At 39.8% G+C, this 18,897-nt stretch overlaps 1 protein-coding gene across 1 annotated transcript in view; it reads right to left on the bottom strand.

Annotated features, from left to right (window-relative positions):
- The window catches only part of tlcd3a (TLC domain containing 3A), a 41,607-nt gene that overhangs the window by 17,942 nt on the left and 4,768 nt on the right, over positions 1 to 18,897 (bottom strand). The window contains exons 2-3 of the mRNA XM_023280066.3: positions 13,070 to 13,156; positions 7,453 to 7,672 (exon numbers count right to left, since the gene is read on the bottom strand). Of these exons, the coding sequence (XP_023135834.1) occupies positions 7,453 to 7,672; positions 13,070 to 13,156 (307 nt within the window). The remainder of the gene's footprint in view (positions 1 to 7,452; positions 7,673 to 13,069; positions 13,157 to 18,897) is intronic.

The following is an 18,897-nucleotide window of genomic DNA, read 5'->3' as shown; positions in this document are numbered from 1 at the left end:
GAGATTCTTGGCTGTATGTATCTGCCATCAACCATCCCAGCACTCTTGTAAACCACAGCTCGCTGATCTGCACCTCTAATTTGCCTGCAGCCACTGGCAACAACAAGCGTATTTGTGGTTACAAACAACACAAGCTTACTCTCTGTCCAGGGATTTATCTGAAATTTCTACTACGCACATTAGCCAGTGTGCAAAGTGGATGCATTTCCGACACCAGAGCCATCTTTAGCTACAAGCTAAAGGGATGAACATGAACTCGACGATAAAATCTATCCCATGTTTGATTACACACTGTCCACCTGCTACCCCTTTGCACTGTCATTAAAAACCCGTGTAAATATAAAGGCAGAAGATAATCATGCTAATGGTCGTGTTGACAGCAAAGTAGAATATTCCAGGCGTCCTTTTCACCAGCCATATGTCAGTTCTCTCCTGAGGTATGTGATATGTAATCTTTCAGGTGTTCCACGTCTTCGAGTTCTATTCCTGGAGGGAATCGTGTTGAGTATCTATGCAAAGCAGTTTTTACATAACCACCTGATCACAATAACCTAAGATGACGGCGACCATTTCACATAATCACTAGATTTGTTTCCATTCATCTGTATAGAAACAGTGGGATGAAACTAACACAAATGTCATATTTCAGCGATTATTTCCATGCTTTCTTCTGCTTTAGCTTAATGGCACCAACAGTTTACTTTGATGTATTTAGCTGCTAATATTCATTCGACTGAATTTTAATGGTCATCTGCTGACATTAACATAATGGATTTAGTTGCAAAGCTAAACACCACAGAGCCCATTTTGGTTTTAAGACAAATAAAAAAGTAGAACTCCATAAAAATCATTTGTGTGCAGCAAAGAGGTGATGTTCAAAGAAGCGAACGCCACTAATCTCAAACATATATAAGCATTAAATTAATATAAAAGTACACTCCAACTACTACAGACAATTATTTGTATGACAATTAAGAGTCTACTAATATTTCATGATTGTGACAGCCTTAATTCTGACCTCATGGCCTACTCTCCCAGGAGAACTGCCTCTCCTCTGAGCTCCTGATTTATCACTGAACAGAAAATCCTTGTGGAAAAAACACTATGTTCTGGCTGCAGCAGTATTTGTGTGGTCATGTACAAACCTTGAAACAGGGAATGATTCAGTTCAACTTTTCCCTACCAATAGAGAAAAAGTACTAATCTTTTACCAGTGATTTCTGTTTCCTGATTCTTACATGTGAAAATAGTTGGTGGCCCAGCATGCCTGAATAAACGTAACTTATTTTGCTTTTTACGGTGACATAAACAACAAAATTGTGTCTGATGGTCACATTTGACTGTTTACACATTAAGCAGTGATCTGTTAATTAAAGTTCAGGCCACCTGTGAGCATAATGGATGAGTTGATATGTTGTTTAACTGTGAATCAAAAGCGTCAACTCCAAGCTTATTTGCGACTTGAGCACATTCTTATGAGAAATCTACGTTTTGTTTTTGACAAAATAGACCTTTTCGCAACAGCACCACACAGGTAGTGCTAACAGTGTCTCAATTCTATTTAGGAATCTGAGATAAGGCACGCTACTGAGTGAGAATACACCCTGTTGGTACACTTAAACTGGCAGATCTAAATGGAAAGACAAAACCTCATGTTATCAATTACAGCTGAGTTTTGTCCAAATATGTGATGTAAACGCTGACTCCTCCTGCATGTCACTGCTCACGTATTATCCAGTCAAGCTTAAGTGGCATCAAGCTGATGAGGGAACAAACAAGAGAAGAAACAAAGGGAGGGGAGGTGAGTGTAGAGAAACGAGGATGACTGCAGCTGGAGCTGAATAATGTAGGGTAATGTGATCTCATATAGCCACTGCAAACAAAGGGCCAGGTTTCCAATGCACCTGGCCTGCTAACCTGCGATACTGGAGTGGCTGTTCTGTAAAGTCTACTGAAGATATAGGCTGACAACTGTGAAAAACGTAATTTATAATATGCATTTTCCAGAGAAGAATAGAAATCGAAATGTTCTAGGTAAATCTTTGTATGAGAATACAATAACCTGTAAAGCGGCTTCTATTCTAGCCAACAATAAAATCATCAAAGGAAGCCACTAATCAGAATATGGAGCACAACTATGAACTTCTTTCCTAGCATACTTTTAAAGGAATTTATTTTACTGCTCAAATTGAGAAATAAGTGTTAAACATTTCACTAGATTCTAAATTTGTTGGTTAGACTCACAATAAAATCTTCTCCTCTCCTGCTTTCTTTCCCCTGTGCAATGGCTTAAATCTTACTGTACATTCATGCATTTAAAGCTTGTGTTTTCCTGAGCCTTGATGCTTTTATGCAACGCAGAGGTCTTTCCCTGGCTTCTATTCTTCTTCTTATAACACTCATCTGTCAGCAGAAAACAGCCTGCACCTGTTATTCTCTCTTCCTGTACATTCTTAGCGCACCGGTCTCCCTTTGCAACCTTTTACAATTCAAGGACGTAAAGGAAAATAATAAAGAATCATTTGCTGGCATTTGTTCAAAGAGTGGGATCAATAATTACTAGCTTAGTGTTCTCTTTCTTTTCCTGCCATTTACTCCGATGGAAGCTTGAGCACTTGTTTTTACTTTGAACTGACCAAGTTGGACTCTAATTTCTTCAATGGACCACAGAGTGAATCAGTGAAGTGGTCCACTCTACTGCATAAAATACAACTCCATGAGAGTTCAGTTTTCACATAGTCGGGGAAAAATGGATAATGGCTCTTCGCTGCAATCCTTTTCTCATATAACCAAGGGCGTTAAGCAAACCTCAAAACTAGATTGGATGGCCAGGGAGCAGCCTGCTGTTCCAGAGTGGAGCAATTATTTGTTCAAACAAGGAAAATGACCTTTTTGTTGGGACAGTCATTCTTCAAAGGTGTTGAGAGAGAACGTATTATAGTAGGTTTAATATTTCACTGACCACTTTTAAAAAGTGCTAAATATAAGTATTTTACTTCGATAGTCCTGTTGCTGCGAACCAGCTAGCCAAGTGTGGTGTTTCCCTGTCTGCAGGCTTGTTGGGTTTCTGCTATTGTGGCCCTCGATGCCATTCAGCTGCCTCTTTGGTGACCCTTTTGTCACACTGATGGACTCCAACTCCACTGCTTTGGACTTCAGCTAGCAATGGCAGTCAGTTATGTTATCACAAAAGGACTGTACAACATCCTTATTCTACTCTGCAGCCTCGTTAACTTGGGGCAGTGGCATATGAACAGTTCTCCACATGCTGCAGATTCAGAATCTCGCAGACAGTAGAATAAGGACTACCAGTGCCAGCTGCAGTCAGAGATGGTGGAGTTGGATGTGCATCTGTAAAACAAAACACTTACTACAGAGGCAACTCAATGACATTAAGGATCTCCACAACAGCGACCGAGTCAGGTAGAAAAACAAGAGACAGAACAAGAAGGGGGTAGCTGGTTAGCCAAGACTGAAAAAGTGGGAAAAATTTAAAAACAAAATACTTAAATCCGGCACCTATACGGCTTATTGGAATTAGTTCCTGAATGTATGGTTGACAATAACATTGGTAGCTCATTTCTGACAGAACCTTGAGCAAAACTAAAACCTGAAGTTGACAAAGTATTCTCTTATTGTAACCCTCAACAGTGGAACTACCCACAAGAAGAGACCAGAGAGGTAAAGTCATTGTGGTTTTTTTTTTTACTCACAATTCCAGACTTTTCATTTATTTGTATCATTGCTTTTACTCTGTATTTTAGTATTTCATTGTAATATTTGTTTCTAATCTTAAGTAAAACATACTGTACTTTGTTTTTAAAAGTTCTATACATATAAAGTTGCTGCTGTTTCCCAGCTAAGAGGCTGCATCAGCATTCATTTCACTAAGACACTCAGCACTGACTGTTTTTGTTCTGTCCATTATAAAGCTCGGCCTTTGCAAGAACTCTTTATTGGGTTAAGCCACCTATTTGTAACAGAGCTCTCACATCATGATTGTTTCTATGGCTTTCTTGGTCTTTTAGTAAGCCTCTAAACAGGAAGTAATACACTGTGAACCACAGTTGACCTGATAATGATGTTTTCAGACACCAGTGAGGGAAATTCAAACAACCACTGATGAGGCCTGTTAGTGACAATGATGATTGTGAGCTTACCTTTCACAGCATTACAGTTAAGTAAAATTAATTGCTTTTCCCTACATTCCTGGCAGAAGGAAAGTGTATTTATTTCAATAGAGTTTCAAAGCTGACTGACAGAATGAAAATTGCTTTATAGTTAATTCATGACAGGGAGCATCATGTCTATATTTTGCTGCCACTTAAGTATTCATTAGGAGATAATGCAGCTTAAAGCGAGGACTGATTAGAAACCGACGTACAACATTAGAGTACACAAAATAATGTATTACTGGCAGCGGACTACAAGCGCATAACTTATTATTCATCACAAGCGAGTATAAATTCCCTTCAAGTTGTATTTTGTAACATGCTGAAATACACTAAAAACTGCCTGAATAGTACAAAAACATGTTCAAAGTCATTAAAATTACAACAGCTGGTTTCGATAAAGGGCCAAGAGTAAAATAATATAGAAATCCAAGGCTAATTTCACTGTAAAGAGAAAGCACATAAAAGAAATAATTGACAGTTTCACAAAGCATAAGTTGACATTTTAGTGCCCCAAATGTATTCCGTTTTCTATTATGGGGAAAAAAACTGAAGCTGTAACGTGACATTTTGTGATTTCTCCTTGAAAAATCACTTAAACAATCGATAGATCTATTAAGTGCAACAGAACATTTTTATTGATCGTACCAGAGCGCCTGACATTTAGTAGGTCGGTCTGTGGGTCTCTGGCTGGTATATAAACCAGGTACATGAAATCACTCAGGTTCAACTGAGGTAAATCTGACATTAAAATGCTTTATTTCACACATTTAAACACATTTTACACCACGCACATATCTGATTTGCTGCACTACAGTAAATACGTGGAGACTAGAGGGTTTGCTGTGCAAACGTGCCTTGTTTACCAAAGCATGTGAGTTGTTAAAGAGACATCTGTAAATTGTAGCTTCAGTAAATAATCTGGGTTACACTGTGAGCTCTAAATTGTGCAAATCTCTGCAGGTATGCCACTTGCCACCACAAGTAAATTGTCAACCAGTGGGAAACATTGAAGTTTGATAAACTGGCCAACATTATACACTGCATTTTTTTTTGCAAAAAGTACAGCCAAAACATGGCTGAGAACAGTACTTTTCCTATCAGATAATCAACGTTCCAAGTTGGAAAAAGTAAAGTGTCTTCAGGAAATTTGTCCTGTGCTATGACAGGTGCGTGTCCAGCAGATCAGCTCACCTGTTGTTTGAGTACCAGACAGCACAAACTGAAGCAGTGAGGAGTCGGAAGTTCTAATAAAATTTAAAGCGAAGAGCTACCTTTTACTAACTTAAATTTCCAGATCATCCTTATGAAAACAAACGGGTTAAACGTGCAAAACATGTATCTGGACCTTTATTCCTGCTTACAATCATTCACATAATGTGTTAAGAAATCACCTGTGTGTATTGTTTAAATGTAGTAAGTAAGGCTGCAACTAACGATTATTTTAATAATCGTTTAATCGGTCGATTATTATTTTTTTGATTAATCAATTAATCGGATAAAAAAAAAAACCCACATTTTTAATTTCCGCCTCCTTATTCAGAAATAGAAGATTTCGACTGACAGAGCAAATAAGATCATTGCAGTGAAGCAGCGTTTCCTCTAGGATTATTCCAGCAGCGGTGGCAGGCTCTCGGGGGAGCCGTGGCGAGTAAACAAATGACACTTGACTGCAGATTTTACTTGTACTTGAATGGCCAGTTGAAAATGGCTTTTTAAACGCTGAATGTAAAAAAAATAAAAAGATTTGAACAAGCTCATCTGAAAATGCAGTCAGCAGTTACATCATGGAGTGCAGAGATTAGCTTAATGCTATCAATTATTTTACTCGCGTTAGCAATGCTGAGTTGGCATTGGGCCCAATTAACTGAAGCTACCGATATGTTATGTAATGATTACTGGCTATCAATATTTTGTGAATGTCTATTTAACTTGTAAAATATATTATGAGTTATCTTAAGCTTATAACTTTTCTCCGGTAAGTCGCTGCCCTATTTTCCAAGAAGACACTCCTCTGACTCTAACCTGGTGCCTGGGTGCTTGACGTGACGTCACTTTCAAGGCCGCGTTCTCGTGACATCAACTCGTATTAACCCGACGTATCAAAGAGTAGATACTGAGCAAAATAGTTGTCTGTAGTTTACCTCAGTACTTGCGAGCACCAGACACAGTGCAGAACTTTGCTGTGAAGGTGGAGACATGCGGCGGGTGTGTTTGCGACAATAAAAAAAAAAAAAAGAAAGAAATTTGAAGGAGCGGTGGCTAGGATTTAGGAATGGCGGCTCACCGCTGCTGAATCCGCTGTGTTTATCCGACTCGTCTGCCGGACTGTCACGCTGAAAGCTCGGTCATGTGACAATGTTGTGGTCCGCTAGTGACCGTCCGCCATCCGTACGATTTTCAGATGTGTATGTTGCCGTGTGGGAAAATCACATGTCGTGGACACGCGGCATGTTTTTTGTTTTGTGAAGCGTGAAATGCTCCCACACTTATGAGGATTTTTGTCAAACTGTTTTCTCCGTTCCGGTCAGGTTTTATATACCGCCTCCGATCTGCCTCCACCTCACTCTGTTCAAGTCGCGCTGCAGTTGGAGTTTTTTTAAAAAAGTTTATTTCAGTCAACCAGCATTGACAAAGCTCTGCAGGTGAAGTAGACGGCTCCATGACATGGCGAGTGACACATGAATAGCGCGACACAACGAATCACTAATGAAATTCGTTGTCAACGATTTTAATAATCGATTTTAATCGATTCGTTGTTGCAGCCCTAATAGTAACGTGCAATGAAAAATTTTGGCTGCACCTAAATGAAGCAAGGCACGCAAGTTTAATCAATGCAAAAGATAGTCTGGAACCCGAACATTATCAGAATTGTTTCAGAATAATTTTCTGTTGGTCACCTAACTGATGAATCAACTTTCAGCTCTAATATTCTGCAGCTAAATAAAATGTTTTATTTCTTATTAAAAATTTATGCCAAAATCACTACTTTAAAATATACTCTATGAGCCGTAGCGATTACTGTAGCCCCTAATATATCCCCTGAAATAACCCCATGAGACCCGTGCCAGGTGTATTAAACAGACTGTCCTCCCACAGTACAGATAAAGACTGTGATCTATGACGCCAATCATTTTGATTCCAGCCAGCAGCCAATGCAGCAAACTACGGATCTAGCACTAGTAGTAGTGCCTGCTTTACATTCAGTTTTCTTAATTATTGGTCTGGACTACTGACAACATGACCTCATCACCCCGTTCCCTCATTTATCTCTGCTTACCAGTGTGACGGGCAGCAGGATGGTGAGCAGGGCGATGTGATGCAGCACCAGCAGGAACTCTCTGCGGACGAAGGAGTTTACGGTCCTCAATGAATGCTGCTTGTAGTCCTCGTGCCCTTTGACACGGAAGCGGTAGTAGTGACTGAGGTACATGGCGAAGATGTCGTACGTCATGTAGGGGACACCATACCAGATGACAAAGTAGGTGGCCAGCCAGTGCCTGAGGAAAACAAAACAAAATATATGTTAATTCTCTATATCCACCAGAGTTTTTCCTGCATAGATGACATTTAGGGAATTTAGGGAAAAAAGTATATATATTTTTTCATCTGCATTGTTAAATGTGGTTTCAATAACTTCACATGTAACACTCTGAACCCCAAAACCCACCAACAGTTTTGAAAGGCAAGTTACTTTTGAAAACAAACAAAAAAAAATGCCAAAAATGACACCATTCATCAAAGCCAGAAACTGTAAAATCAGAAAACCCGGCCCTATTAATGACGAATATCCGAATATTCGGTCCGCTCCATAACATCCGACGGGGGGGCTACTTACTATTGTAAGTAGTAAAATAGTATGTACAGTTCCCTTTTTTTCAGTACCACCAGTGGGCACTTGGAAAATGTTGTACAAGGTGATTCCAGGTCGCTGTTCTGCACCTGTTTCCATGTTGTGCTTCCTGCCCTAAAGTTACATTTTCATGGTGAGGCTGAACCATGGAGCCGTACACAGTCTTTCTTTTTTTTTTTTTTTTTTTTCATCAGTGAAAAGAACAGATTGTGGCTACCAACTGTCAGCTCTGTTTGAGGATCACACAGGTACAGGCGAGCTGAAGTTTAAAGGTGGAAAAAAAAATGCTAGAATAGACATTATCAAAGCAATCTCATCCTATAACTGATTAAGTCTTTAGTCTAAGGAACAGGCTACATCTGGCTATAGGGTTAGGGTTAGGGCTAACCCTAACCCTGGTCTTCTTCAATTAAAGGTGACCCTTAAGTTTCTATTTTTTATTGTTATTTTACTTGATTGTTTCGGTTTTTATTACATGATTGTTTTATTTTCATCCTTTTTATATATTCAATGTAGCATTTTGAGATTTTGCCTAAGTGAAAAGTGCCTTACAAATAAAATTTATTATTATTGTAAAAAATTACATTACTGTTGATTAATCTTCAGTGTAACATTTCTTGCACTTCCATACAAGTTATCTGATTAAAAAAAAGACAGTATGCTCTTTCTTAATAATGAATAAGGGTTTTCTCAGCATGACAACTATTTAGAACGCCAATACACATACTTTAAAAACGATGTCTTCAATAATCATGCAAAAATACAAATTAATTTTTTGGCCAGAATCACAGCCATAATCATCATTTATATATCTTACATAAGGTAAGCTGGCCAGGTAGGCCATCTCATATTTAGCGCCTCTCAAAAGGTTTAAGCCAGCTCCAAAGTGAAATTACTCGCACAAAAATGGCAAGAATTGAGAATATAGCAATTCATTTTTTTGAGCTGAGGTTTCATTAAAAGAAGGATAACAGACATTTTTGTTTGTCAAATGGTCAGAAATGAATGGAATATATATAGATTTCTGTCAAATAAGGTAACCTGGACTCATGGCCTCTACTGTCCTTGGACTGTTAACCATTACTGTTGTGTGTATTCTCCCTCCAAAGGCCCCTTGTGAGCCAGGAAAAACCCTGCAGTACTCACTGACCACAAGGTGCTCCAGTCAATGGTAAACTAAATGACCTTAAGCATCACTAAAAGTTAACACAGGAAGACGCCCACTTAACCTATATGCCTTGCCTCTCTAACATGCAAAGCATATAAAGGCTTTCAGGGCAGGCTTATGTAAGTACAGTATAATAAACAGCTTGGATGGCTGCAGCACTCTAATGAGCACCGATTACCGTGATGGTTAATTATGTGGACAGAATGGAGTAAAGCTGCAGGGCAGAGCTGAGCTACTAACCTTTGACCTCTCACTGGCTTCTTTAGCTCTTAAGGTCAGCAGATGGAGATTAAGAGCACTAAAGCACAACAGAGCACTAAAGACAGAACGAAGGCTACACCAGTTGATGGTTTCGTATATGTACAGCAGAAAATACCCTGTTCTGATATCTAATGCAAAGAGAAACCCTCCTCCCTGTACAAATACAGTCTTCATACATGCCAACACGCATCCTTCAAAACCGATCAGACTACTGTTTGAGCATTTTGGAGTACAGTCAGGTCTAGAGGAGCCACTGACCATGAAATCACATGTTCCTTTGGCTACATTGTTTAGCATTAGCATATTGCATTGTATTATACAGTATCTACATAACATGGACACGAAGTATTTCTGCAAGATTTAAGAAGTTGCATTAGGTCAGGGGTGATAGTACATTACAAATTGAGCCCTATCTGCACAAGACTAGCGATACCTAAAGATTTCTAGTACATTTGTAAAAATTTAAAAATAAGTCTGGGATCTTAATCCCATGCCGATTGGCCATGTCTCTAAAAATCCCACTGCAAATTACCAATAGTATTACACCAAACACAAAGGTAAAAATATTAGTTCTGTGAGAATCAGCATCTCATTGATTTGGGGTTGTGTTTGGTTTTTCTCTGTATTTGCTGTTCTCCGCATCTTTCTGCCACCTCTTCTCTATTCAATTCACCATTAGCAAGTATAAATGAAAATTTGGGGAGCATTTTTGGTACAACATTATGAGGTTCGTGTCACTACACGTCATGGAGACTCGTTCACAAAAAGCGCAAATCCATCAGAAGAGCAGAACCGCAAAGTATGCTTCCATGGATGACAAGCACCATAGCGTACATTACGGAACATTTTGCTGTCTTTTAGCAGACTCAACAGTTACATGGCAGCCTGTTAATATGTCTGGGGATTATGTCAGTAAATTCAAGCAAATTTCCCTTATCTTTTTTTAACATAGAAAAATCACGAGGTCCCCAGGTAATACAATTTTGTGCTAACAGGACTGGTCTTACTTTTGTAGCTTTGGTTACTGTTTCTATTGGACACACAGTGACACTTCACTAATCTAAGGTAATTTCTACACGTCACAAATCACCGAATAAGGCAGTAAACACAAGCAGTCACATCAACAGATTAGTCAGACCACATGAAACACTTTATTCGAAGGTAGCGCTACATTCCAACCAAATGGTTTATTCTGAGTTAATTTAGCGACTCTGCTGCATAATTCAACATCAGACACACTTGAATTTCAATCAGTGCATGTTCCTCTATGTACACATCTCAGTCATGGCTCTTAAAAAAAAGAACATGAAGGGTTTTTTAAAATCCTTTTTTGCTAACTTAATTAAAAGGAAGAAACCAAACATCGCTAGCAGATTTTAGGAAGCTTAGTCACTAAAAAAAAAAACTTTCAAAAATGGTTGCATCTGAAGCAACGAAGGCTAAATGCATTGACAGCTTGTGATGTAGTATGAGAGTATTCATGGGTCTGACTCTGGAGCATGTGTCTGATAAGCTGCAGGCCGTGTGCACGTCACAGGACAGCAGAACTGAGCAGCGTTGTGGAGGAATTAAGCTTTGTGGGTGAAGGGGAGGGGTGGCGGAGATTAGCAGCCTGAAACTGGTCCAGCCGCTGACTCAGTAGGATTAATGCGCTAGCATTAGCCTAGCGTTACACTTTCCTAAACTGCACAGGGGAGGCTAAAGCTATGGCTAACATGAACTCACTGCTAGGTGGCTGATCTGGAGGCAGGGCCTGAATGAAAGCAGCTAGCTGAATAAGGGAAGTGGGTCAAATGCTGCCTAAGAAAAGACATAAAACAAGACATAACTAAAAACGTCTAGCATGTTAGCTTGCTGGCGTTACCTTCAGTAGCATTATAGCAATGTGATATATTTGTTATAGCTTCTCCACTTACATTCAGAGCAGTCTAAAGTCTGGACCATCCGAGTGTAGGTACACAAATAATCATTTGTTTGCTGCACAGAGTCAAAGAGCTTGTTAAAGCTATAAGATACAGACCATGACAATCAGCTTTTCTGCCATTTTGTTTGAAGGACCTTTAAAAAGTCGAGTCAAAATCCACTTATGTTTTTCAGTTTCAAAAGGTAATCAAAACAGAGTAACTTAATTGTTGGAAGTCTGATGGCACCATGTACACTACTGTTCAAGTTTTGGGTCACCCAGAAAATACTGTTTTCCATGAAAACTCACACTTTTATTCATGTGTTAACATAATTGCACATGGGTTTTCTAATCATCTATTAGCCTTTCAACACAATTAGCTAACACAATGTTAGAACACAGGAGTGACAGTTGCTGGAAATGGGCCTCTGTACCCCTATGTAGATATTTCATTAAAAATCAGCCATTTCCAGCTAGAATAGTCATTTACCACATTAACAATGCCTAGACTGTATTTCTGATAAATGTAATGTTATCTTCATTAAAAAAAAAAACTGCTTTTCTTTGAAAAATAAGGACATTTCTAAGTGACCCCAAACTTTTGAACGGTAGTGTATGTTCAAGTTCGTAGGCCAAGCTGCGAAGATTATACTACCAGGGGATGTCCCTGAGGGTACAGGTATGCTTCAGAAATTGCTTTAAAGCTGTTTTTAGATGCAAAAATTTACAGAAAGTTTTAGGGTGTGCATGTTAAAACTTCTTTCAGTGGAATATTCTTTAACGTTGCGTGTCACGGCCTCAGCCTAAGCCCCGCCCCCTTCCAGCTATCCGCTCCACTGCCGGTTTGTCTCCGGTCTGTGAGGCTCTCTGCAGCTGCTGATCAGAGGATTGAGTACAGCTGCAGGAGCTGCACACCTGCAGGTCATCACACCATCCACCTCTGCTATATAGACCGGCTTTGCGCAGCAGAGGTTGTCGGATCATTCCTGCCTGTTGCCTCAGTGTAGCAACCACGGTGCGACCCTGTACTCCCAGAGCAGCTTGCTTTTTTCTCAGTCCTCCTCCAGATAGAGGACCTGGACCCCCTGAGAAGCCTCCAGGGAAAGGACTTCATAGCCGTCCTCCAGATAGAGGACGTGGACCCCCGACTGCTCCAGTCGATCCGGCCGCTCCCCAAAGAAGACCCGGCGTCATCTCTGGCCACTGCAGCCGCGCTCCGTTGGTTGCCGCATGCGCCAGCGTGTGCCCCCTCGACTGCCACCCACTGGGAGCCTGCCTTCCCCCCTCCCTCACCCATAGTGAGTTTTGGGCCTTAGTAGCAAGTTTAGTTGGCATTAATAGTTAGTTTTGTGTTTGTATTGTGAATAAAGGCCTGTTTAATTCCAGTCTGCCTGCCGTCTGCTCTGCGCGTCTCTCACACTTGGGTTCAAATCCCCCTGTACCGTAACACATTTACGCAAAAGTCGCTATATAAGTAAACATAACAAATCTCCATTGTGCTTTTACCCACATGCTTCTAGAAATGGAATTACATCCAGTATTTGTTGCTGTTTAGGTGCATTTGGAATCAGTGCTTTGGTTGAAGCTGTCAAATCCTACAATGGAAACAGAAAGGCTAACAAGGCCAGGTAAAGGACCCTTCATGATAAATACTATTGGTGTTATCACTAATAACCACTGTTTTATTAAGAGGATTGAAAACATAGTCTGACCTGTCATTAATGACGTTTCCCCGGCATGATGACACAACAATGACTCCTGCTGTGGTTGCCATGGCAGCATGGATGGAGGACACCAGTCTGAAGAAGAGACCAAAAAAAAAAAAGGTTTAGAGAAACATAATATATATATTTCTTCACAAATATCACGCTGGATGGCCACAGTATCTACTACAGAATGTGTGGATTCCTGTATTGTTTTTGTAAGCCATTTGTAGTCAGGTCAGAATGTCAAGACCAGGTTGGAAAAAAAAAGAGGTAAACGGTTCCGTACACACATTTATTATCCCCAGAGGAGGCACTGGAATCACTTTGCCTAGATGAGGTTGCCGTTTGTGGTTTTGACTTCAGTGTCTTGACAGCTACTGGATGGATTGCCATGAAATTTTATGAACACACTGGTGTTTCTGTCAGGATGAATTCTAAAAACTTTGAAGAACCATTCAGTTTTCATCAACTGCCAACAAATTGTCCAATTCTTTGGTTTATGACCAGAGAATCATCCTCAGCTGTACTGTTTGGTACTAATCAACAAATGTAATGTTGCATATAATGTATCTTGGAGGTGGGCGCCATTTTTCGCCATCAAGATTAAATATTTTTTGACCTCCACACAATTGACACACAAAGTGGACAAAAATCATAGCTGCATCCAGGCTTGTTTTAATACTTTTCAATGACCAACAAATGCTCTACAAGAGACATGTAGTTTACCTGACTGTAGGAACAGAAAAGCAAAAAAAGGCACTAAAAGTATGTTTACTGTTTTAGAATGGTTTAAACTCACTAAAAGTACAGAATTTGTATTAATAAACACTTTACTGTGCAGGCTGCAATTGTGGAGAATAACATAAATTGCAGAAGTTGAGGCTGACATTCCTTATCTGAGCATGTTCTTTCTTTTTTCAAGTCGTTGATTGGGCATTCTGAGTTCCAAGTTGACCCTGAATGCAGCCCCAACATGCTACCATATTAAAGCACAGCTGAGCCTTACAGAGCTGCTAGCATGGCTAATTACTCTTAGTCTGGCTATAATCTGCACTGGTTTGATCAGGATTGGACTACTATAAATGCCCCAAGTTTATGGATGAATATGCTGAAATATGGTAGGGATCAAGGCTGTTTTTAACTGATGTGTATTGGCAAGAACCAAAGGCTGATCCTTTGTTTACGGTGGCTGTCACGCATGTGTTGTAAGTTGAATAATTCACTTAATATATGCAGCAATACCAGGTACTATAACTAATCTACAATATGTGAAGTATTGTAGTCTATCAAATCTAAGACTATAGTATAGGAAGGTATTAAATATGAAATGATTCAGTTCAAATCGGGGGCAAAAAAAACATTGACTTTTCTTGTCAAGAACCTCAGAAAACTGTTTTCTGTGGTGCCATGAGACTTAAGATTGGATCCAAATGATGTTTACTCGAATCAGATCTGGGTGCTCCAGTTATATCTGCAAACTTTGTGATGCACATACGCCACACAAAGAAAATAAGGTTAGCTTCTCATATCTAATATTCTTTGAAAGGCAGAATATTTGGTAAACATGACATATTGATGGATCACAATAAAAAATAGCTGATTTGCTGGGCTATCCAAGTGATTGATGCCTCTTTGATAAATGTAGGTCAAGCCTTAATCAAGTGTCCCTTCAGGTGAGCTATTCAGGCAGTCAGACCTACAAGTCCAGTGTACCATCATGGGATTAGCAATGCTTGGCCTCAGCTTTCCTCATCTATAAACAGACCTGTGACATAGGAGAACTTGGTTCATCTCTATTTGAAGTGTCACTGTGTGGTAGCATTAGGCATACATGACATTCATAGACCTCACACTTATCCCCAGAGTGTACTCACAACTCGTGACCTTCTGAAATGCTTCATAGTAAATTGAATATGTACAATGAATGCATTTTGAGTGATGAAAAACTCACTGATGTTCTGTGACTGCACTGAGACGTGATGAATGTTCAGTTCACAGTCACAGACATGCTGATTTTCCTCTAATGGCTCAACAGTTATTTTTTGTTTGTCCAAATTAAAACAGGACGTTGGATTATATCACCAATTTGTTCAAACCATGAATGACTGCTTCTGCTCGGAGAAGCTCTCTCTTTGGCTGCTCTCCAGCTTGGCAGCACTGACAGTAAGCTGCTTTGAAATCAGAAAACATGTAATTTATTCCCCGGCACTCACTGCAGCCATAATAGACAGTCGCCCCTTTAAAACACCACTTTGTTCAGGAATGATTTTTCCTGTGGGTCTGTTTTACATCACCACCCACAGCAATGAATCAAGACAAACACAGGTTACCTCATGAAACTGCAAGTGGGACAATTATTCAGCCCTTGTTCATAATGGATGAGACTTGTGTGGGCTAAAAAGGAGATACATTTCTGATTTTCACATTACTTGTGATTTGGAGGCCTTGTAGAGGATTAATACTACACTAGGAAAGTCCTGTGCTGAGGATTATCAATTTATTTTGCCACCAGAAATGAAAGATATGTGCATAAATGCTCAGCGTTTCCTTCTTTTGTGATGTGCTAACTAAAAACAGGATTATGGGAGGAATCATGGGGTTCAAAGGTCTGGATTACGTCAAAAAGTCAGAAAAACAATCGTGTTCAGTATTTATTTACTGAGACTGCACTGCGAGCAGTGGGCTTATATGTTCCACTTGTTCATGTCTCAAGAACTATGGGTCAAACTGCCAAGGGTTTTTTTTTTTTGTAATCAGATGTTCATAGTCTTCTGTCAGATTCAACAATATGACCAAAATATTTACAATATCTTTTTATATTGATTGTTATCTGAAAATACATCCAATACAGACAGATGATGAAAATAATCATTGGTTGCATCCAGATCCGTCAGTATGCTGTATGCAAGACCAACACTTTCGTGTTCTGGAGTCCATGGATCCACACTTCCACTCGGCCTACTCCTAAATGGATCCAGGGAAAGCCTGTATATCCAATCAGAAAGAGACTTCAAAACAATTACACCTGAATCAAAGTGAAGTCAACTTAAACAGAAACAAAGTAGTGAGCGAACTTTATTAACTAAGCAAGCAGCTGAAGTTGAAAAGAGCAGCAAATGTCATTTTTCTTGCACTCCACAGTTCACCCAGATGCAAGGGATCGCAAACTCACAGATACGATTCCATCACAGTTTTGGAGTCACGGATCAGTTTTGGACAAAATGAAATAAGATAAAATAAAATAGAAACAAATATTGCCATAACTGTCACTATCAATTGCTAACATTCTTCATTCAGATGAACAACAACTACAACTGTTCTGTGTCTTGTCACTGCAACTCTGTATTGAGATTTGGAGAATTATTTCGCATCAGGGTGAAAACTGGTTTTCAGCACCGTTTGTTGGAAAGTTTAGAAGCAGGATTACACAAAAAACTACCAGGCTGACCTTCATGAACCTTTGGGTGGGGGGTGGTTGAGCATGGCAAGTTTAATTATGGTTTACGACTTTGCATTCTCACAGTGCCCTTCTAGTTATTGTATAAATAACTGCACCCATAAAATTAGATTTCACACTATCATGGTTCAATTTTGCAGCTAATCCACAGATCCCATGAGTGCTGAACTGTGGATGGAGATTCATATGAATCAACTTCACCCGAACAGTTCATACTCTGCCTCAAAGTACGCTTTTTACCCCTGTGATCATGACAATAATGATAATGATGATGATGATGATGATGATGATGATGATGATGATGATGATGATGATGATGACGACGACGACTAGTCCCCATGGATGTCCTATGGCATTACACAGACAGCCGCACAGCTCTAAACCCTCGTAAACACAACTAGAAGACCGACATCTGATTAGAATGATTATCATTTGGACCCAGTCTGCCTCATGCCCCAGATCAGGTCTTGGCTAAGAGGAACCAACACTAGTCTTACAAGGTCAGAAGACTGCTTTCTTTCTTTTTTAATGGTGTGTTGCAAATGGCAAGACTGGGAAACAAAGAGAGTATTTATGTGCTTTCCTGCTTGAACCTGCTGTCACTTCACACCAATCTCTACCGGGGAATGCGGCCATGACACCGGCATCGGCAAGGCAACGCGGTCCACGTGACCGGCAAGTACAAAACTACAGGGCCTGAGCTGGAAAAAGACTAGCTGGCCTCTCTCTATCCCACTCTTCCCCCTGACAGATTCAATCCCACAACACACACACACACACACACACACATTTCCCCCCACGCCTTGCTGCTTTGTAGGGCTGTATGGTCGCGTACTGTCACAAGACCCAGATTTTACACAGCCAATTCATTGTGTGTCCGCCAATAACCCCCTCTTTCCCTGCTGCTGAAAGGTTGAGGTTGACGAGCATGCAAAAAGGGGAATAAGGGAAGAATGCTTCGCTGCCTTGTTCGGCAATGTTGTCGTTTCTTTCCTGCTGTGTCAGGCCAGCGAGCAAACTTGGCTTCCCTTTCAATACGATCAACTCTTCTTCCTACTGACTATTTTGTCGTACACGGACTGCTTTAATGTTCTGTCGTGCACACAGTGTCTGACAGTCAGGAGTGGTGGTGTTTTTGTTTTGTATTGTTTTTTTTTTTTTTTGCTCCTCTAGTAAGTACATGGGCTACGTAATCAGTGGGTCCATGGGCACTGCAGCCGAGCAAAAGAAAAAGTGACAGCAGAGGCAAAAAAAAAAAGCACACGGGATAAATTTTCAAGGCAAGAAGGAACTCTCTCCCTCTCCCCCTGCCTATCACAACCCCACAATCACACAAATGGATGCAGGAACATGACTTGCTAATTGTTTAACAATTTGGAAGAATTAACAGTAATAGGAACAGTTTATTGATTAGACAATTATCAGAAATTTAAAAACACTTTCGCCAATTAATTGTTTAAATACTAAGTAGTTCTGTGTTTCCCAATGTCGCTAAAAGTCACAAAAAGAAGAATTTCCTGCCATTTTTTTTCACAGAACAATTGATTGAAATCGATAAATTAGCCAGTCAGATGTAGAGCTCCTAGACAGTCAGCTAAATAGCCAATGTAGCTGACTACATTTCTGTGTTTATACCAAAATATCACTTTATTTGGAAAAAGCTACAGGGTGCTCATATTTTTGCCAAAATACACACTATATTTGTGTTGTTTCATGCCAATCCTCGTTTTCTCGAATCTCTACAACAAAGGTAAACTGTGCAAAGTTACCCACCATTCTAACAAAAACTACACCACAGTGACATAATTCTAGATTCATCCTTTAAGACTTAAGATTGTGATGACTTTGCACTAGACTGTCCCATATTGTCAGGTCTACTTAAGACTTAATCTTCCCTATTTTCAAGAGTTAACAATTATTTTACTGTGTTCTTGAACCAGTATTAATTTAAGTGAACTTAAGATGGTTGTTAGCGGGGAATGAGGACCTGCTCTGAGTAAACTCTGCAATGAAAATAGCAGGAACAGAAAGGCATCTATAATTCTTTACATTAAGAGCACTACTGCTCCCATATGAAACTTAAAAGGCATATCGTAACCGTGGCCATAAGACCCTTAAGCTGGATGATGGTGAGCATTATAATCCCTTGTGAAGTCAAGTGTTGTTCTTTAAAGTAGTCGAAGGCTTTACTATGGTACAGTGTTGTTTTGAGGTCTCGTCTTATGTATTTTTTGGTGTTAGTCAGAAGTAAGTGTACAAACTAATGGAAGAATCCACTGTTACATCAATCGTTGGTTTGTGGACTGATAAGTTTCAAGTTTGCCATCTTGGTTTTTTGAAACCAGGCGTGACAAGCAATGGGTGGATCTAACCTAGT

The sequence above is a fragment of the Amphiprion ocellaris genome, chromosome 14 (assembly GCF_022539595.1).
Source record: "Amphiprion ocellaris isolate individual 3 ecotype Okinawa chromosome 14, ASM2253959v1, whole genome shotgun sequence".
Classification (NCBI taxonomy): Eukaryota; Metazoa; Chordata; class Actinopteri; family Pomacentridae; genus Amphiprion; species Amphiprion ocellaris.
This window is presented reverse-complemented; position numbering and strand designations above follow the sequence as displayed.